The sequence below is a fragment of the Arvicola amphibius genome, chromosome 3, assembly GCF_903992535.2.
Source record: "Arvicola amphibius chromosome 3, mArvAmp1.2, whole genome shotgun sequence".
In the NCBI taxonomy this organism is placed as follows: Eukaryota; Metazoa; Chordata; class Mammalia; order Rodentia; family Cricetidae; genus Arvicola; species Arvicola amphibius.
Genome location: NC_052049.1, coordinates 72,219,593 through 72,239,940, shown reverse-complemented (window position 1 = coordinate 72,239,940; position 20,348 = coordinate 72,219,593). Strand labels below are relative to the sequence as shown.

Below are 20,348 nucleotides of genomic sequence, written 5' to 3'. Positions count from 1 at the left end.
TTACTTCAGTATCTCCAATACTTCCTCTGTGCCTCCCAACTGCCTCAGTGCTCCCCTGATGGAGGATTCTCATTGGCTAATAAACAAACTGCCTTGGCCAGCCCTTAGGTGGGTGGAGTAGACAGAACAAGAAGAAGGAAGTGAGGTAGATGGCTCAGTCAGATGCCACACCTCTCCTAAGTGAGATAAATCACAATGCCTCTAATCTCTGGGGCAGACCGCCATGCCTCTCCTCTGGGAGACAGTCACCGTGAAGCCAGCCACCAGGACAGACATGCTGAATCTTTCCTGGTAAGACACCACTCGTGGTGTTACACAGATTATTAGATATGGGTTAGTCAAGATGTGAGTAAGAGGCTGAAACTAATGAGCCAGGCAGTGTTTAAAAGAATACAATTTGTGTGTTGTTATTTCAGGTTTTAAGCTAGCCGGTGGCCAGGAGCCAGGCAGGATGAAAAGCAGGCCTGCCCACAGCTCCTCACTACACTCCCCCACTTACTCTGTGTCCCCCCTCACTGCATCCGTATCTCCCAACTTGGTGTCCCCTGTAACATGAGGGGCTGGTTTGCTTGTTTGTTGGGGTTTCTGTCCCGCCCCGCACCCCACAACTGTTTAGCCCCAAAGAAAATCACACATAGGCCTCTATAAATTATAAGCTTATTGGCCCATTAGCTCTAGCCTTTAGTGAAACTCTAAAGGCTAACTCTCACATCTTGATTAACCCATTTTTCTGATCTATGTTAGCCATGTAGCTCAGTACCTTTTTCAGCGGGGCAGATCACATCCTGCTGCTTCTGTGATCTGGGCAGGAGTGGGAGGAATCAGCTTCCTCCTTCCCAGAATTCTTCTGTTCTCCTTGCATCATTTCTACTTCCTGTTTGGTTTTCCCACCTATACTTCCTGCCTGGCCAATCAGCATTTATTTAAAACATGATTGACAGAATACAGACAATTCTCCTGCACCAGTCCTCCTCTGTTGCTTCTGGTCCCCCAACATACATGGTATGTCCACCCGCCTAAGTCCTCCTCACCCTGAGGCCACATGCCTACACCTAAATACCAGGCCTTCCTCACCCTAGCCCGTACAATCCTCCTTCTCACCCCACGCAGACACAGAGAGTCCCTGAAGATGTTCTTGATGCAGTCTATGATGTACTCGTGCAAGTCTCCTGTCATCCTTCAGAGTTTCTGCAGGCCAGAATGATTACCTCATGGGGGTGCAACTCCAGCCACTTGGAGATCTTGGTGACGGTGCCATAGGGATGTCTAAGGGACACATGATGACATATATTAACCTTCACCCTTCCCCCAGCTATCCCTGGTTCTTCCCCCCACCTCCAGCACAGTGGAGGTGGGGGATCATGTGTTCAAAGCGCAGATTCCTCTGCGAGCCACCCTGTACATGAGCAATCCACAGATCCAGGTACCACACCCCTGCTTCCAGCTGCTTCGTCACATCAAGGGTCTGGGGCAGACGGTGGGTGAGGTTTCATTCCTGGGGTGTCACCGTGACCACCATGCATAGCACCCCAGGACACCCCAAAACCTGGACAGCACCCCAGGACTCACAGTCACCTCCACCTGTCCATCACCTGGTCCCTAACCCTTCCCCACAACCTGCCCATCACCAGGACCCTAATCCCACCACTGGGACTCAGTCCCATTTCGTTCCCCACCCCACCCCCCTTCACCCTGTCCATCACCTGTGGGCCCTCCCTCATGCCCCACTCACCTGCGTGACCTACCACCTCCCCCAACCCCCTGCCCTGCCCATCACCAGCGGGTTCTCCCCCACGCCCACTCACCAGTGTGACTGACCATCTCAACACCAAGGGCCCCATATTTCAGGGTGTGACCCGCTCCAGCTGGGTGCAGCAGCCAACTCTCCCCAGGAGATTGGGGACTTCCGGCTCAGGCAGTATGCCATGGTGTCATGGGTCCCTGTGAACAGACACATGTCAAAGCCCACATGCACTTGGGCTGGCCCTAAGGACCCCATGCAGTCCCTTGTGGGCTCTGTCAGTTCTTCTTGACCCTTTACCCATGACCATCCACACAGGTCATAGGGCCTTGTCTCTGACAACCCAGGTTCCCCGTGTCCTGCCCATGTCCCCCTAGCTCCTTTCAACCCTCCTAGAAGCTTCATTGGGGGCTACCCTCCTGTCATGGGGCACAAGCGGGTGATTCCCGCCTCTAGGCGGACCCCCAAGGCTTCCAGACATCCACACGTGCTCCATTTGTGCTATGGAGGACACTGCAGGGCATGTGGGGTGGGGTAAGGAGGGCATGAGTGGGTGATGTCAGGGTGAGAACAGCATGGGCACTGCGGTAAGGAGTCCATGGCTGCCCAGGGTGTGGCCTCGTGGGCCCTTAGCTGTCCAATCCTCAGTCTCAATCAACTTCTCTCTCACTCCCATGCAGGACATCCCCATGCTGTGGCAGCTGTGGGCGCATGGCCAACAGGTGATTGTGTCCTATGAGGATGAGACCTCTGTGGTCATCACACGGAGCTGTGGCCTGGGATCCTTTACTGATGGGGGGGACCAGATGAATTCGCAGGTGCTTCTTTAGTACTTGGAGACCATGAGGAGCTACGGCCACCCAGGTGCCACCTGGGACATAGCTAGGAAGGGGTGGCACTGAAGTCACCTGTCAGTCAGATGGGGGTGGGTGTCTGTGAGGATGTCACCTGGCAGTCATATGGGGTCTGTGGGGATGTCATCTGTTCAGTCACATGCTGTGACGTTACCCCCCCCTTCCCCCTTCCCCTGCAGGCGGCCTGTTTGAGCTGGCATCAATTTCATAGTGTTGTAGAGGGTGAGGGCAGCATCCCGCCGCCTGGCTAGCTTAACCCCCAAAATAACTATACAGAAATTGTATTAATTAAATTACTGCCTGGCCCATTAGCTCTAGCCTCTTATTGGCTAACTCTCACATCTTGATTAACCCATTTCTATTAAATCTGTGTATCATCCAAGAACATGGAGGGGCAGAACACAGGTGATGGGGGGAGAGCTGTGGGAGGGCAGTGTTCAGTCCTTCTGTTCTGGACCAGCCACAGCACCATTTTCAACTGAGACCCTACCCCCGCTTTCCCCAGTGAAATGGACCCTCCCCATTCCCTCCCCCAGTGACACAGACACTAATCATCCCTTCCCTTCTCCAGTGAAAGACCCTCCCCTCCCCTTCCCCAGTGACACAGAACCCCACAGAGTCCACACATTGCCAGCCAAAGAGAGGGAACAAAATGCAAATCCTGCTTTAATGAGCTGCCAGTCAGTCTGGGAGGGAGGAAGGGGCAGGGTACATGGGGCCATCCACAAACAACCTCCCATGAGTTGAATCCACATCTGATCCTGGTTGTCACTCAGGAAACAGCTGGGAAAGAAAAGGTGGCAGGACAACACCATGGCCACAATCTGTATCCACACCCCACACTCCAGGCTGTCACTCAGGAAATAGCTTCCGGAAACGGCCATAGGTGGCTTGGCTGATGATAACGGTCACATGGGCCATGTCAGTTTTGGGCAGCTCCTGCACCTGCTGCACGTTGGCCTCCTTGTACAGCCAGCTGCAGAGAAAGAGACCACCGTGGTGCATGCTGGGAAGTGGGCTGATGTCAGTGTGGTGCCTGGTGATGGGCAGAGGGTAGTTGCAGGCTGGGAAGCCAAGTTGACATCAGCATCGTGCAGGCTGGGAAGCATGTTGATAGTGGGGCATGTCCCCGGCAGGGAATCAGCTGCATATGTGTATGTAACAACCCACTGCCCAAGCACCCTGTGACTCACCAGAGCTGGGGTCCCCCAAGCCGTAAGCAGAGGGTGAGCACCCGCCGGCCAGTGGCCTGCAGAACCGTCTCCTCCAGTGTCGCCTTCAGCTTGTCTAGCCCATGGCCCAGGAGTGCAGACACAGCCAGGACGTGGTGCCCTGGGGGCCTGTACCTGTGTGAAAGAGGCTCAGTGGGTAAGAGGAACCATGAGGTTATGTGGACATGTGTGGTGTAGATAGGTGAGATGAGGACAGGTGCAGTGAGCACAGCTGTGGTGAGGTCACATGAGATGAGGACAAGTGCAGTGAGTACAGCTGCAGTGAGGACAGGTGAGATGAGGACAGGTGCAGTGAGCACAGCTGCAGCGAGGACAGGTGCAGTGAGCATAGCTGCAGTAAGGGCAGGTGCAGTGAGCACAGCTGTGGTGAGGTCAGGTGAGGTGAGGACAGGTGCAGTGAGGACAGCTGTCGTCAGCTGAGATGAGGCGAGAACAGGTACAGCAAGGACAGCTGTGGTAAGGGTAGCTGCAGTGAGCAGAGCTTCAGTGAGGACAGCTGCAGTTAGGAAAAATGCAGTGATGAGAGGTGCAGTGAGAACAGGTGCAGCGAGAACAGGTGCGGTGAGGACACCATGAAGATTCCTGCAGTGTAAACAGTGACACACATGCCTCCCCCTGCCCAACTTACCCAGGAACCAGATCCACCTTGTTGTGAACTTCCAACATGGAGTTCAAGAGTGCAGGCCGCAGCTGCAGCCCTCGCAGTGTAGACAAGACACTGGCCTTCTGTTGCTCTGTGTTGGGGTGGCTCATGTCCCTCACATGCAGGATAACATCCTGTGAGGGGGTGGAGCAGTCAGGGGCCAGAAGTGTGACAGGGAGGGGCAGCAGGGGACAGGAAGTGTTAGCCCAAGGAACACCAAGGACACCAAGTCCATGTGGAGGGTAGATCCCAGTACATCTGGCCTAACCAAAAGGCGGATCCAAGGTACCCATCCATGCAGACACATGGATACCCACCGAATGCACCACGTCCTCCAGCGTGGTGGAGAATGACTGGATCAGGCTATGTGGCAGCTGTGACAGGAAGCCAATGGTATCCATGTACAGGATGGGCATGCATGATGGCAGCAACCCTGCATGTGCCGTGACATCAAGGGTTGTGAACAGCTGGTCACATGGCTGCATGGTGGCCTCCCCCGTCAGGGCCTTGATGAGCGTGGTTTTCCCTGGAGGGGACACGATGTAAGAATGGGAAACACACACTGCATCCTGGGGACCTTTTCCTACATGCCCTGTGCTGAGATGCAGGGGCTGCACCTTGAGGAAATTCCCATACATGCCCTGTGCTGAGATATGGGTCCTGCACCCTTGGGACCCTCCCACGTGTGCCCTGTCCTGAGAGATGGGGCTGCACCCCATGGACCCACCTACGTATAACTGTGCTGAGACGCAGTGCTGCAGCCCAGGGACCCTCACCACAGTTGGTGTAGCCGACAACAGACACAATGGGGAACTCGCGCCGCAAGCGCTGCTTCCTTAGCATACTCCGCTTGTCCCGCAACCGCTCTAGCGCACGCCTGATCTTCACCTCCTTCTCCTTTAGTGCCCGTTGGCACAGCTCTGTGGATGACTCTCCTGTGGACATGGATATGCAAACTGGTATGTAGGAGCCAGGTGCAGGGGTGTATCTGTGGGCGCACCCCACTGCATGTTGCTGGTATCTCCCACTGGACACCATGTAACCAGTGTTACCCATTGTGACAGCTGGGAAACTCTGCAGCTGGTTGGCTGGTGTTCCCACTGCCCTGGACTGTGTTCCCCACTGGAGGCCATGTGGCACCCTCACCTGACCCCATGATGTACCGTGAGCCCCTTCCTTGCTGGTCCAGTCGTGCAGAGCAGCTACTCAGGGTAGACCTGGGATGGAAATACATGCTTAGTAGGTGTCACTTAGTGAGTTTTGGCACTAGGGTCCTCAGGTCAAGGCCAAGCCCTCCTAGGGCACACTGGACAGCATAGGGTGTCAACTACCAAGGGGTGTGCAGCTGGTATCTCTGTATGGAAGGGGATGTGGGGGTGAGGAGGGGGTGTGGGATGAGGAAGAGTGTTGGATGAGGAGGAGTGTGGGGTGACCCACCTGGGCAGGGGTTGTAATGATTTCAGCCACATAAGGCTGGTACTTCAGGGTTCTAGGTATCATTCAGGTGCAAACAAGCCCTCAGGCAGAAGTGCCTAATGGCCCCCGGGGATGTTAAAGGATCTCACATGATCCACGTATGACTCAGCTAAGCCCTTGCACTCATGCATGAGCCCCGTCTTCTGCGTATGATGTAGCCACGTTAACCATCTTTGTGCATGTGTTAGGCAGCTTTTAAAAGCTGGATGAGCCATCTTCCTCCCTTTCTCTGAACACTGCTTCCTTAGCATACTCCGCTTGTCCCGCAACCGCTCTAGCACATGCCTGATCTTCACCTCCTTCTCCTTTAGTGCCCAGTCCTGTGCATACCCCCCTAATAAACTCCTAAGCAGGTTTGTTGCATGTTCCGTTTTTCGTTCTCACTTGTGCCAGGTAATTTCATTGGTGCCATCAGACTCGGGAGGCTCTCGTACCCCAGCTACTCTCCTGGGGTCGGGATCCGGAACCGGACATTTTTCTACAACCACGTGTTCCATATGCCTGAGCACTGTTTCTCTGCACACTACCAGCTTCAATTGGTAAGTTTCCCCCATTCTGGTCAGCTTAACCATTTCTTCAAACCCAAGGAATTGACTGTTGAGCTCCTGGAAATTTTCTGGTGTTCCTAGAAATGGGATGACAGTCCCCAACCATGATCAAGGCTACGGTTGAGCCCTTCTCTGACATTCATCTCTGGATTGTTTCGCTTAGCTAAAATCATGTTTCGACAGCCCAGGGTTGGTCCTCCCATGACTGGGGTCCCAGGGTCCCTCAGATTCTGCTTTCTCTTTTTTTTTTTTCTTTTCTTTTCTTTTTCCCCAGCTGTGAATGGCCACTCAGAGCAACCTCTAACTTCTCTGGCTTCTGAGTCGCCCCAACCAGATCCAGTCAGACTGTAGCAACCCACCTGTAGGCAGAGGACACTGTCCTACAGGTCCTGTGGTATTCACTGCCAATTTATAACCCACCTATAGGGGGAGACGTTCCTTTATAGGCCTTGTGGTGTCACTGTTCGGCAGGTTTTCATGGTTCCAGCTATGTAGCAAGCCATACAAGCCCATCAATCTGAGCACCCCCTGGGGTACCTTTCAGAGGCCCTGAAACCCCAGGCCTTAATGCCTTACTTACAAATTCCCACACTTGTCCATCTTTGTTCAAAAAAAAAAAAAAAATGCCTCATTACAATTTAGATAACAATCTAAAGTGGCCGCCTAAGAGCACCTTTGATCCTGATATTCTATGGGAGCTTTCTAACTACTGTCAGCGCACAGGCAAATGGAAGTTTCTTTACATCTAAGCCTTTTACTATCTAAGCTCTAAGCCTAAACCCTCTGTCCTTGCAAGTTGTTCACCTGCTCACATGTTCCTGGCTATGCCATCTGAGCCAGGAGAATCCTCCACCTCTGCTCTGGACCCAGCTAAAAATCCCCACCTTTTCAACCTCAGCAGGCAACTATCCCCATTCCTTCAACTCCTACCCACATTCCTCCAGTTCCTTTAGTTCCTACCACCATTCCCTCAGCCTCAACCCCTGTTCCTTTAGCTCCTAACGTCATTCTTCCAGCCACCCCCTGTTCCTTCAGCTCCTACTGCCATCCCTCCAGCTCCTACCCCCATTCCTTCAGCTACTGCTCTGGACCCTGCTAAGAAATCTACACCTTCCCTACCTCAGCAGACAGATACTTCCACTCCTTTACTTCCTGCTGCCTCGCCACCTCCCTACACTGGCTCTTCGGCTCTCTCTCTTTCTCTACAAACTACTCCATTAGCCCCACTGGATCATTCTTCCTCTCTGGTGCCTGGCCACACAGTTGCCCAGCTCTGGCACCCACCTTTACCCCTCCTCTCACAAGCTCACATGCTGCTATGGAACCCAACCCTCACCATGCCAAGCCGGCTGCAGTTCTCCCATTGAGGTGGCCAGTGTAGATGGATGGTTAGAGTATACATCCCCTTCTCCCTCTCAGAACTCTCCCATATAGACCAAAAATTATACATCTAATTCTACCACTTTCATAAAACAATTCCAATATATTACCCAGTTTTATAATCTTATCTTTCATGCTATCAATATGATCCTATCTAATAATCAACTTCCCGAAGAGCACAGGAGAGTTTGGGAGCAGGCCAGACTTCATGCGGACAAGATTCATCAAACACATGCAACACACCCTCCGGGGGGCAGAGGTGGTCCCCGAGCAGGAACCTCACTGGGACTATAACACTCCAAGTGGGATTTTAGCTAGGAACTGTTTTTTGACTTGCCTGCTGGCAGGTCTCTGCAAGGCTGCCCTCAAGTCAGTAAACTATAAGGTCTCAGAGGTCATTCAAGATATGAAGTAAAATCTTTCTGCATTTTTGGAATGCCTCACTAAAGCCTTGTTAAAATATACTACTTTATGTTAAGTCCAAGGTCCTCCCAACTGGAGATGGAAATTTTTAAATAAAAAAAAATAAACCATGAAAAAAATATATACTACCTTAGATCCAGAAACCACGGAAGGCAGACAGTTACTCATGACTCATATTTTTTCTCATTAAGGCTAAACTTAGATGTTTAGAGAAAGGCCCCTTGACTCCGCAGTCTTAGAGTTGGCTTTTAAGGTGTACCATGCAAGAAATGACAAAGCCCGCAATCAATATTACGTGCTACCCATGGCCCTTCGACCAGCCGAGGTTACAGACCATCTAATCCATGTTGTTTGTGCTGTGCGCTTGCCCCTGGGGATCAAGAACCACAAGGCCCATGTTTCAAATGTGGTAGAACTGCGCCCGAGCATCCCCTAATCCTCATTTTGGTCCCACGAGACCTTGTCTAAGATGCCACAGGGAAGGTCACTGGGCAGTTGATTGTCTTCATGAACATAGTGGCATGGAAACCTCAAACTCAGAAAATTCCCAACTTGACCTTCTAGGTCTGGCCATGCACGAGTGAGGCTGCCCAGGGTCCTTTGACCCGACCACAGCTGTTATCTTTAACAGGGAGCTACATGTAAATATAACAGTATCAGGATGGCTCATCTCCTTTCTCTTGGACACTGGAGCCACATATTCGGTACTGGGGGAATTCTGGGGGCCTACCTCTCCTTCTAGTTTCCCTATTGTCGGGATGGGGGACAGCCTTACCTTCCTCAGCATACCCCACCACTTAACTGTGTTTTTAGGGGTATTTATCTCATTCATTCATTTTTAGTCATGCCAACCTGCCCGGTACCTCTTATGGGAAGAGATTTTTTTAGCAAGGGTAGGAGTTTCCATTTCATTTGCTCCTTCCATTCACCTTACCCCAGACTCACCAACAGATCCCCTCCTCCTCCTTCTACCCTCCTAACCTCCCAGCTCCAATGTGTCTTTTTCTCTACCAGCCTCTTAGGTGAACTCCTAAGTCGGGGACACCCAAAACCCCTCTGTTGCTAAACACCATTCCCACATCATTATCCAATTACAAGACCCTACTAAGTACATTACCCAAGCTTAGTACCCCCTTTCTCTCCAGAGCCTTAGGGGACTTAAGCCTATTATCTCTGACCTTCTAAGAAAAAAAGCTACTTGGCCCCACCTCTTCTCCCTTTAACACTCCTACACCTGCTGTTAAAAAACCAAATGGAACCTATTGCCTGGTTCAAGACCTCCACAGTGGCCCCTCTTCATCCTATAGTGCCTAACCCTTATACACTTCTTTCCACTATTGCTACAGGAATCTCCCACATCTCAGTTCTGGATCTCAAGGATGCTTTTATCTCTATTCTCTCAGCCCTCAATCTCAAAATATCTTTGCCCTCACCTGGACTGACCCTAACACTCACCTCTCCACACAGCTTACCTGGACCCCCCAGGGATTATGGAATAGCCCACACCTGTTTGGTCAGACTTTAGCATCTGATCTACTCTCACTGTCTCGTCCTAAGTCTAAACTCATTCAGTATGTGCATGATATTTTACTTTGTTGTCCATCCTTGGAGATCAGCAAAACTGATGCCTCCACTCTTTTAAATTTCCTGTCCAAAATGGGCTATAGAATCTCACTTGCTAAGGCCCAACTGTCTATCTCTCAAGTCACTTACTTGGGATTAATTATTACCCCAACCCAAAAGCTATTACCCTAGACAGAAAAAAAAAAAAACCTAATTCAGTTCCTTGTAGTTCCTTCTACAAAAGAAGAGGTTTTTTTTAATCATTCCTAGGAATAGCTGGCTTCCTGTGTTCCTGAGTCCCCTCTTTTTCTCCCCTTGCCCGCCCCTTATACAAGGCAGCTCTCAGTTCTCAGCATGAGCGCCTTCTCCATCCCATTACTATACACTTCCAGAGACTTTAGCAAGCCCTTATCTATGCCCTGGCTCTTCATCTCCCAGATTTAACTCATCCTTTCTCCATCTATGTAACAGAGGAGGAGGGATATGCCCTTGGCATTCTAGGACATCAGCTGGGACCTTCCTTTGCACCTGAAGCATACCTGTCAAAAAAGCTGGCCCTCACCACTCAGGGCTGGGCACCCTGTATACGTGCTTTAGAGACCACTGAGTTTTTGATTCGTGAGTCAAAGAAACTCCAGGTGGCACTAGGAGAAGATGCCACACTCACTTTCCAATGCTGCCCACCCCTTAATATCTCAAATCTCCTTCCTCATTAACTATTAACTAACATTAATTATTCCCAATCTCATTCCTGCATAGAGACCTTAGAGGATCTACTGCCCCACCCCTCACATATACAGGAGGGCAAATTGCCCCAGGACACTTATACCTGGTACACAGATGGCAGCTCCTTTTTATGTGAAGAGACCCATAGAGCAGGGTATGCCATAGTGTCAGATACTGGGGTAGTGGAGGCATAGGCACTCCCTGCCCATACCACTAATCAACAGGCTGAGTTAATAGTCCTTGCCTGTGTCTTCCAGTTAGCAAAGGAACAATCTTTAAATGTTTACACAGACTTCAAATATGCCTTTCTTATCCTCTTTTCCCATGCAGCTATCTGGAAGGAGCGTCGGCTTATGATGAAAGGAGAATCCATAGCTAACTCAAGTTACATTATGGACCTGTTAAAAGCCTCCCATCTCCCCAAAGCTATAGGAATTATTCACTGTCGGTCTCACCAGACCTATAGCTCCATTATTTTCAAGGGAAATAATGGGGCTGACCAAACAGCTAGAACAGCAGCATTCCAGAGCCAAACCTACCTCAGTCACCTCAGGGGGTTCATACAATACAGTCCACATTCTCACAGACACCCCCTGAAACCCAGCAAATTCTATTCTACTTACATCCTAATAGCAAAGCTCTGTTTCATTTTGTCAAGGCTCACCTCCAACACACCCTGAGGACTTAGAGTTCTTAAAAGCTATCACTGCCTCTTGTAAAATCTGTCAAAAGTTAGATCCCAAGACCAAATGTCGTAGTTTCCCTTTTCCCACCCACCAGGTCAGGAGCTCCCTACCAGAAACTGACCGGTAGCTGGATTTTACTCATATGCCCACAGTCAGATGAGTTAAATATCTCCTGGTTTTGGTGGATACCATGTCTGGGTGTATTGAAGCATTTCCCACCACTAACAAGAGGACCCAGACAGTTTCCGATGTTCTTCTCCAAGAAATCATCCCCAGGTTTGGAATACCAACCTCTCTTCAGTTGGATAATGGCCCAGAGTTTACTTCCCAGATTTCTCAAAGTTTGTCTAAGGCTCTTAACATTTCCTGGCATTTTCATATCCCATACCATCCTCAGTCTTCAGGGAAGGTAGAACAAACTAACTGTTCCCTAAAAAATGTTTTTTAAGATGTCACAGGAACTTCACCTCGACTGGGTAAAACTTCGCCTCTGGCCCTTCTTAGGCTTAGGGCTCTCCCCAAAAGCCCCCTTTTCATCTCATCCTTTGAATTCATGTATGAGTGGCCAGTTTTAACCCCCAGCCTCGCATCTAAAACCTCTCCCCTTCCTGATCACCTGCTTACTCCACTGTTACTTCATCTTCACTCCCTATTATGGACTTGACCAACTACTCATTGTCTCAATGTGCTAATTCATACCCACCACTGATTAAAATAGGGGATCAGGTACTATTCTCTCCCCCCGACCAATGCCCCCACCCCTTTCCACTAAATGGCAGGGTCCCTTTAAAGTAATTCTTATAATTCCCACAGCTGCCAAGCTCGAGGGACTTCCTCAATGGATTCACCTGTCCCACCTTAAGCCTTTTACTATTCCAGCTCAAGATACTCCCTCATATATGGTAACTCAAACAGAGTCCTGCTCCCTTAAGTTCCAGGGAGCACCAAGATCAGCCATTCTTTCTCCAGTTCCAGAAAAATAAAAGTCTCATTACCGTACTCAACTCTCTTGTGCCAAAAACCCCATATACTCTCTTTCTCTTTCACCTATCTGCTTTACTAGCTTCTCTATATCTCCATTGTCATGCTTAAATTTCCAGTTAATTGTTGTTATTACAGGGACCATCATTAAACATAGAGCCAGAGGTACAAGAATTGCCAAAAGCCCAGGTGGTAAGAAACAATAACGAGTTTGGAGACATTCACAGCCCCAATAATGAGTTTGGGGACATTCACAGCTCCAAACTCCAAAACTCCCAAAACAGATGTTAACATAACAGGTTCATCACTGACTGCAGCAGTGTCTCCTGGATGTTAAGGTAATACCATGATGCTAAAGAGAACAACTGCCTTAAGATTTGCTTCAGGTAAAACATTAAGGGGTCTAATATTCCCCTTTCTAATAATTCCCCCTTCTTCCCACTGTCTTCCATTGCAACACTATATCATCATAATCATAAGCTTTTAATGTCTAAAATTTATTTCTTTTTAAACATTTTTTTCATAAGCTTCAGGGAGCCAATTGGACCTTCTTAAATGTACCAGACTCACCCAGAATAAGTATTATTTAATTCTTTCCTTATCATTCCTGGTCTCAAGAACCCCTAGAAAATTCCCTCCTCCACCCCCCCCCCAAAAAAAACTACCTCTCCATCTTGGGACTCTCCTCCCTTAATCACCAGGATCTAAAATATTTTCCAGACATAATTTTCTGCCTTTCCAGAATCTTGCACAGTCCAAGCTGCCAGCCAGCTAGTTCCACAGAACCCAGAAAAAACACTAAAGTAATCAGCCACCCCAGGACATGGTCAAATATCTCAACTCTCCAATGCCCACAAAATCACCAAGAAGCAGTCATGAGAGACGACACCCCATTCCCACCCATTAAAGACCCCAAACTCTCCAAGGTTTTATAATGAACAAAAGGGTGGAATGTAATCGTGTCAGTCACATAAGGCTGATACTTCCAGGTTCTAGGCACCATGCATGTGCAGACAAGCCCTCAGGCAGAAGTGCCTAACGGCCCCCAGGGATGTTAAAGGGCCTCCAGTGATCCACGTATGACTCAGCTAAGCCCTTGTAAGCATGTGTGGTTGCATCATCCATGTATGACTCAGCTAAGCCCTTGCACATCTGCGTGAGTCCCGTCATCTGCATATGAAGTAGCCATGTCAACCCCCTGTGCGCATGTGCTAGGCAGCTTTTAAAAGCTGGACGTGCTATCTTCCTCCCTTTCTCTGCACACTGACTTCCCAGTCCTGTGCACACCCCCTAACTTCTAAGCGGGTTTGTTACTTGTTCCGTGTTTCCTTTTAACTTGTGCCAGGTAATTTCAGGAGTGACCCACCAGAGAAGGTATAACCCACCTCAGCAGAGGGATCTCTGCCAGAGCCAGCTGCAGCCGGGCCTCCTTGGTGCGGGCATTACAGCGGAATATGTGCAGTACGATAGTGAACCTGTCTAACACATGGACGCCCCAGGCAGTCTGCAGGGTCTTCTGCCAGGAAATGGGAAAAAGAGGTCAGGGGAAGGGCAAAGGCTAAGAGATGGGTGCCAGGAGAGAGGGGGCAGGGTAAGGGATGAGGCTGGGACTTGTGGGTCAGGGGAAAGAGAGGGGTCAGGGTCCTGGGGTCAGAGAAACAGGTGAGGCCAAGACACAGGGGTCAGAGACCCAGGGATAGAGAAAGGGGTGAGAAGGAGACTTGGGGCTCAGAGGGAGGGAACGGTTGGAACATAGGAGGGTCGGGGGATGCAGAGACATAGGATAGGACACAGGGCCAAAGGAAGGGGTGAGGTCAGGACACAGGAGTGTGGGACCCAGGGGGACAGAGGAAGGGGTGAGGTCAGGACACCGGGTCAGGGGAAGGGGTGGAATTGACACACATGGGTCACAATCACACACTCCATACCTTGGTCAGAGCCGTCATCCTCTCTACATTCAGAAACACACACGTGATGTCCACAGATCCCTTGATCTTCTCTGAGGAGTAGGGGGAGGGGTCCGTCAGTTGCAGGCAAGTCTGGGTGTACACATGCTACACACAGAGGGAGGTACACACATGTGCACACTGAGAACCATGCACAAGTTACAGTGGCATGTACACGCATGTGCATGCTGAGTAACACCGTAACACTGCACAGAAGGAAGCACACACATGCACAAAGAGAAATATGCACAATGGGATGTACACAGAGGGAAGCACACGCATTCACATAGCAAAAACATGCATGCATGCACAGGCACACCAGTTGGGCAGGGGGCATGTCAAACGAAGGGGCGGGCTACTTACCCGTCAGCTCCTGGAAGTTTCCTTTGCCAAAGACAAACTTGCTGTCTGGGACCCTCGTGGGCACCACCAGGGTCCGCACCACCGACCAGCCATGCAATGTGCGCACCAGCGCGGCAGCCTCCGCCACCTGACACTCTGTAAGGGGACAGACGGTGTAGATGGCGTCCATCGGGAGCGGCTCCCATGGACCCTGGGGAGGCTCGGAAAGACCCCAGGGCAGATCGGATGAATCCCAGGTTGGCTAGCACACACAAACCCCGCCTGCCCCACCAAAACTCCTCCACGCTGATGCCCATAGTAGTTCCCCTGTCCCCTGTGTTCCTCCCAGGGAGTCCGCACCAGCTTTCTTCCTCCTCATACCTCCCCTTCTGAACCCATGCCCAAGCAGCCTGTCTCCTCCCGCCCCCGCCCTTCCGCTGACCTGTGTCGTACGCCTTCCTTCCGGCGCGGCCCCCGACGTCAGGATGCAGGACGCACACACGCTGGGCCTCAGCGGGCAGCAGTGGTTCCCGGCTCAGCAGCTCCTCCTCCTCGGGCTCCTCTCCGTCCTCCCCCACCACCCCGGCCCCGCTTTCCCAGCTGCGGACGTGGGAGCCGCTCCTAACTCCGCCGTAGGAGCTCCGGATGTCGATGCTTCCTGAGCGAGCCGGCTGTGGGGGGCACGGCGAGGCATAGCGAGGGGCCAGGCAGCGGCTAAACAGGAGCCTGAGCGCTGGTCGTACTGCAGCTCGCGTGGCCGCCATGTTGGGGGCGTGACCGGAAAAGAGGAGCGGTCCCTGGAGTGGGAGGAGCTGGAAGGGGCGGGGCCTGGGGGTGCGGCGAGCAGCAACTCCGGGGCTAAGCGAGAACTTGAGCCCAGGAGGACGTCCGGGATGCACGGGCAACGGGGACTGGGGCTGGGCCGTTAGGGGTGGGGCGAGCGGCCAAGGCGGGGGGGGGGGGGGGGGGGGTGCAAGAGCCAGAGCCCGGCCGAACAGAGGACTGCAGGCCTGAGCGCTCAAAGGCGGCGGGGCGGGGCTCCCAGCGACTGCCCCAGAGACAGGCTTCTGATTGGCGGGAGGCGGGTCCAACTCTGGTCCCGGGTAGAGGATACTTACCAAGTCCAGGAGACTTGCAACAGCAAAGAGCTGGGGATTGTGACTTAACCCGCTGTGTGGGACATCGGACACGCATATCCTTAGCCCCAGCTGCAGTGCAGTCCCACAGACGCTCGCCAAAGCGAAGGTGATGTATGTGTGCCTGTGTATGAGGGTCTCACACTCGGTACCACAGCTGAGGTGACCTGTGTGTGTATGTGTATGCATGCGCGTGCATGTGTGATGTATATATATGCGGGCATGTGTGGTGTGTGTGTCATGCTTGGGACTGCACGAGGTGACGTGTGTGCATGTGTGTATGTGTGTCATGCTCGGAGCCCTTTGCGTGGAGCTCAGTCACGTCCCTCAAGAGGGTTCCTGGCACAGAACTCAGGTGACAGTTTACCTTGTGCATTTAGCTGTGGAGACACTGACCCATCTCCTGATTGTGTTGCCCGTGTCACACATGAGCATCTTACTGTGTGTTGCCCCATGTCACACATTGAGCATCTAACTGCGCTGCCCATTATCCCACACGAGCATCTGACAGAATATGGAGTGACAACACAGGGACCACAGATAATCATAGACGGTGGACCTAGAATCTTCCCACTTGGTCTGTCTTTTTGTCCTCATCTGAGATCAGGAACTACACCAAGTCCATGTAGCTGACTTTTCCATCATGCTGCACCTTCCGCCTATGTGTGGGGGTCAGGGAACATGGGGCCTCTCATGGGATTTGGGTAACTGCTAATAGAGCAGCCCCACCCATCACTCACAGGGACAAAATCACCCACTGACAGTAACATGACCGCCCACCACCAACAGTGACGTGGGAAGTGTAACCCAAACAGCAGCCACGGGGCAGAAGGTATCTCATGTACTGTGACCCTGGTCACATGACAGAGACCAGAGACCGTGAGTGATGACACTGACACTCTGGAACCACCACCACCCCTTCCTTGCCACCTACAGAACCTCACATGACACAGCACAGAAGCACCTACCACATCAAGGTGCATGAGAAGATCCTGCCAATCATCTTGGAGGAGAGGGTCGCAAGAAATACGAGGCAGGGTAGTGTTTACACTTGATGACTGGGGCCTGGCTCTGCCCCACCATCCCTGAGCACAGCCCCCTCTATCCCAGGCCCCACCTCTCTGTCAAACCACTACCTTCCATACCTGAGCCCTGCTCTCTGCCAATGGTTCTGCCTTCCACACCATAGATCCACCCCTAGATCTGACAGCCCCATCCCTTCTTCCATTAGCTCTGCCCCTCTATCCCTGAAGCCTGCACTCTACCCCAGGCCCCACCCCCTCCATCCACAGTATCTCCCTCTGCCTATAAGACTCTGCCCCTCAGCTGGCAGCCCCACCCTCCACCCAGACCCCACCTTCTAGCCACAGTTTAGCCCCTCCATCTGATAGTCCTGCCCTTTGCCCATGGACACACCCTCTGCCCCTATATCTGACAGCCTCACACTCTAACCCCTGCCACATCCCAGGCCTCACCCTCTACCCAATGGCCCCATCCCTGCCCTTCCCTTCCATCCCAATGCCCCACCCCCTCCATCCCAGGCCCCTCCCTCCATCTCGCAGCCCCACAACCCCACCCTCTGCCCCATGGCTCCCCCTCACTGCAGTCACTGCCTTCACCCCAGGCCCCACCCCTACCCAAGCTCACTGTGGTCTTTGTGCTGCACCAAGTCAAAGTCTGTATCTAAGCCCCTGTACTTCTGAGTCCCAACCTCACCTGAAGCCCCACCTTTGCCCCCACTGAAGCTTACATGGTCATTCTGCCTCTCCAGGTCAAGTGCATGATAGAAGAGGTCATGACCTCTGTGGAGTTTCTAAAACTTGCAGTAGAAGATACTGGTCAGCTGGTTGATGTCAGTCTTTTCTTACAGCAGTGCCACATTTTGTAAGGGGTGCCACAGTCAGCCATGCCCTCTCACAATTGGGACCGGGTGTGTGTCCCTGCTCTATGGACAGAAGTTCACAAGAGGCGCTGCTCCATAACTGCAGGCCACGCCCTCCCACGTGGTCCACTTAGACTGTGGGTATGTCCATTCTGGGTGACCAGGAAGTTCACAGATGGCCTGCCACCTAATGCCCTCACTCACAGTGGGGGAGTAGGTAGGACTTGGCAGGCCAAACCCCCTAACTGCCGGCCATGTGCCCCATGGGAAAGTAGAACCTGGGAGGTCCAGCCGCCTGCCTGCAGTTTATGGCTTCTCATAGGGAGGGGAAATAGGAAGGTCCTTGGAGGTCCCACTGTTATTCTTTTGGTCCCCGCCCCTTTCCACGCCCACTCCCAGCGACCTCTGGTCTCTTGGAGTCATCCTGAATCTCTTCCCTCTCTCTCTTTTCACTGCCCCCCTTTTGCGTGTGCACACGCGCCCTCCCTCTCTCTCTCTCTCTCTCTCTCTCTCTCTCTCTCTCTCTCTCTCTCTCTCTCTCTCTCTCTCTCTCTCTCTCTCCCCCTCCCTCCCTCTTTCCCTCTCCCTACCCCCCCCCCTCTCTCTCTTTCTCTTTTAATAAAGCTTTATGTCTATTTTCTGTGTCTGTGCCGTTAACCCGCTGCTGCACCGCCTGTTCACCCGCCGCCCTGGTCACACGTGTTCAGCAGGACTCCGCGCAGCTACGCGCAGCTGCCGAGCTAAAGTCTTTAAGAACAAAACCCACCCCTGTTAGAAACTGAAGAATCATTCAGTAATTAAAACCACTTTCATTTCACAAGGCAACTAATCAAAGCTAAGAGCTCTGATGGATGTTTAAACCAAGACACAGGGCAAATTGGCATTATTCCCTTGTGAATCAATTGGTCACTTTTTGCTGTAGATTTTTTGCTGTAGCTGATTCCCTTTCTGTTACAAATTTGAGAATTCCCACATTTCTGAGATATTTGATCATTTACTGACTACTGTCTTTCCTCTGCTTTGGGTTTACTGATTACACTTCCCTAGCTATGTGTGAAGACAGTTTCTCACTGCCAAGCTGCTTTTCCTATGTAAATGCGGGGATCTGCCTCCCTGCAATTACTTTTATTGACGAGCAATTGGTCAGTGTTTAGTGTCCAGGCAAAAAGCATTTCATTTAAGATATTCCCAGATATCCAAGCAAATAGAATTACTGTAAGTCCCAATCTTGGGCCTCCATCTTTGAAGGCCACACCCCGTGCCCGCCAAACCTTGGCCCCTCCCCTGGAGGAGAATCAAGGCAGCTCGCCAAATCTTGATCACTCCCCCAGTCTATTTAAACTGCTCCCCGGTGAGTCCCTTCGTGGTTTTTCCTCTTCCCCCCCCCCACTAGTGGTCATGTTGGCAGCTTCCTGGTTCCCCTCGGGTGTTGAAGTGAGGAGTGGGGCCTCTTGTTTGTCCCAGCTGCCCGGCTAGTTTAACCTCCAAAATAACCACACAGAAATTGTATTAATTAAATTACTGCCTGGCCCATTAGCTCTATCCTCTTATTGGCTAACTCTCACATATTGATTAATCCATTTTTATTAAATCTGTGTATAACCACGTGACTGTGGCTTACCGGCAAGATTCTAACCTACCTCCATCTCAGGCTGGAGATTCATGGCATCTGCCAGACTTTCTTTCTTCCCAGTATGGATATTTCAGTTATACTCCCATTTTGGACATGAAAATCTTGGCCCCACAAGTTCACAGGTAAATAAGGGATAATATACGGCTTAAAAGTTCCTTCATGGCCTTCCTCATCTTCCCAATGCAGTTCATTACTACTTTGCTCAGGATTTCTACTATGACCAACTCCTTGTAGCTATGTAATAGTCTCCGTTTTTGGACACTTAGAAGGCCACTGGCTGGCGGTTATAACTGAAATATCTGTGCCAGTATCTAGGATGCCAGAAAATCTTTTTCCATTTATAAACAAAGTGAGTTCTGGTCTCTGAGGGCCTATTGTCTGTACCCAAAATGCATCAGATGAACCAAATCCATCCTCTCTTCTCTTTTCTTACTCTGATTACTGGTTTGCACAGCTGGAAGTAATATTAATTGTGCAAGCCTCTGACCTGCTTTAACTACGGAAACTCCATTTGGTGAATGAATCATCATCTTGATCGCTCCCTCGAAGTCAGCATCTATGACTCCAGAAGCCAGTAAGATCCCTTGCATAGTTGAGCTACTTCTCCCTAGCAGTAATCGTACAGTGCATTTTGGTAAAGGCCCATATATTTCTGTGGGGAGAGCTTGCATCCCATCTCAGGTGTTAGAACTGTGTATATGGCTGAACTGAGGTCAAGCCCTGTGTTTCCTGGGGGTGGCTCTGAAAAGATCCTGTATAGATCTCCTTGTGGGGGAACAGATAGCTGGATTGCCTCTGAATCCGTTTCCTGAAAGGGGATTTCTTAGTTCATCTCTTTTTGATCTGCACTCACTAGTCCAATGCTTTCCTCTCCTACTTCTCCTACACAATTCTGATTCTTTTCTGGTTCTAGGGCTTGCTCTCCTATCAGGACATCATCTGACCTGATGTCCCATAAGACCGCATCCAAAACAGCCTCTAGGAATTCCTGTAGCTTGCGTTTTCCCTGGGGCTAGGTCTCCCTGCTGGGATAAGACATCATTAATTGTCTTTCCCTGTAAAGCAGCAGCTAATGCTATTCCTTGTGTATATGATTGGCCGATATCTGAGCAGATTCAGATATAATCTGCAACATTACCCTGTTTCTTTAAAGGTC

The 20,348-nt window shown here is 51.1% G+C and overlaps 1 protein-coding gene across 2 annotated transcripts; it reads right to left on the bottom strand.

Annotated features, from left to right (window-relative positions):
* Positions 1-844: 844 nt before the first annotated feature.
* On the bottom strand, positions 845-15,323 carry LOC119810335 (putative GTP-binding protein 6). Of its 2 annotated transcripts, XR_005284735.1 has the most exons (11): positions 14,984-15,323; positions 14,563-14,697; positions 14,182-14,252; positions 13,639-13,769; positions 5,617-5,687; positions 5,247-5,405; positions 4,788-4,996; positions 4,456-4,604; positions 3,789-3,941; positions 1,806-1,941; positions 845-1,266 (listed from the first exon to the last, which is right to left on the bottom strand). XR_005284735.1 is itself a non-coding variant. In XM_038323764.2 (10 exons), exons 1-10 carry the CDS (start codon positions 15,303-15,305, stop codon positions 3,448-3,450), a joined length of 1,524 nt encoding a protein of 507 aa, XP_038179692.1. In that variant the 5' UTR covers positions 15,306-15,323; the 3' UTR covers positions 3,237-3,447. The 2 variants fall into 2 exon arrangements, 1 of the variants encoding a protein (XP_038179692.1); XM_038323764.2 differs by lacking the exons at positions 845-1,266; positions 1,806-1,941 and adding an exon at positions 3,237-3,571.
* Between the last annotated feature and the right edge of the window lie 5,025 nt (positions 15,324-20,348).

Bases quoted from the DNA above. Each gene is read 5' to 3' on its own strand.
- LOC119810335 (XM_038323764.2), bottom strand. From the start codon at position 15,305: ATGGCGGCCACGCGAGCTGCAGTACGACCAGCGCTCAGGCTCCTGTTT. The intron at 5,406-5,616 runs GTGAGGGTGCCA...CCATGTCCACAG, and splicing joins ACGGTACATCATGGGGTCAG to GAGAGTCATCCACAGAGCTG. The intron at 4,605-4,787 runs GTGGGTATCCAT...ACCCCCTCACAG, and splicing joins TGGAGGACGTGGTGCATTCG to GATGTTATCCTGCATGTGAG.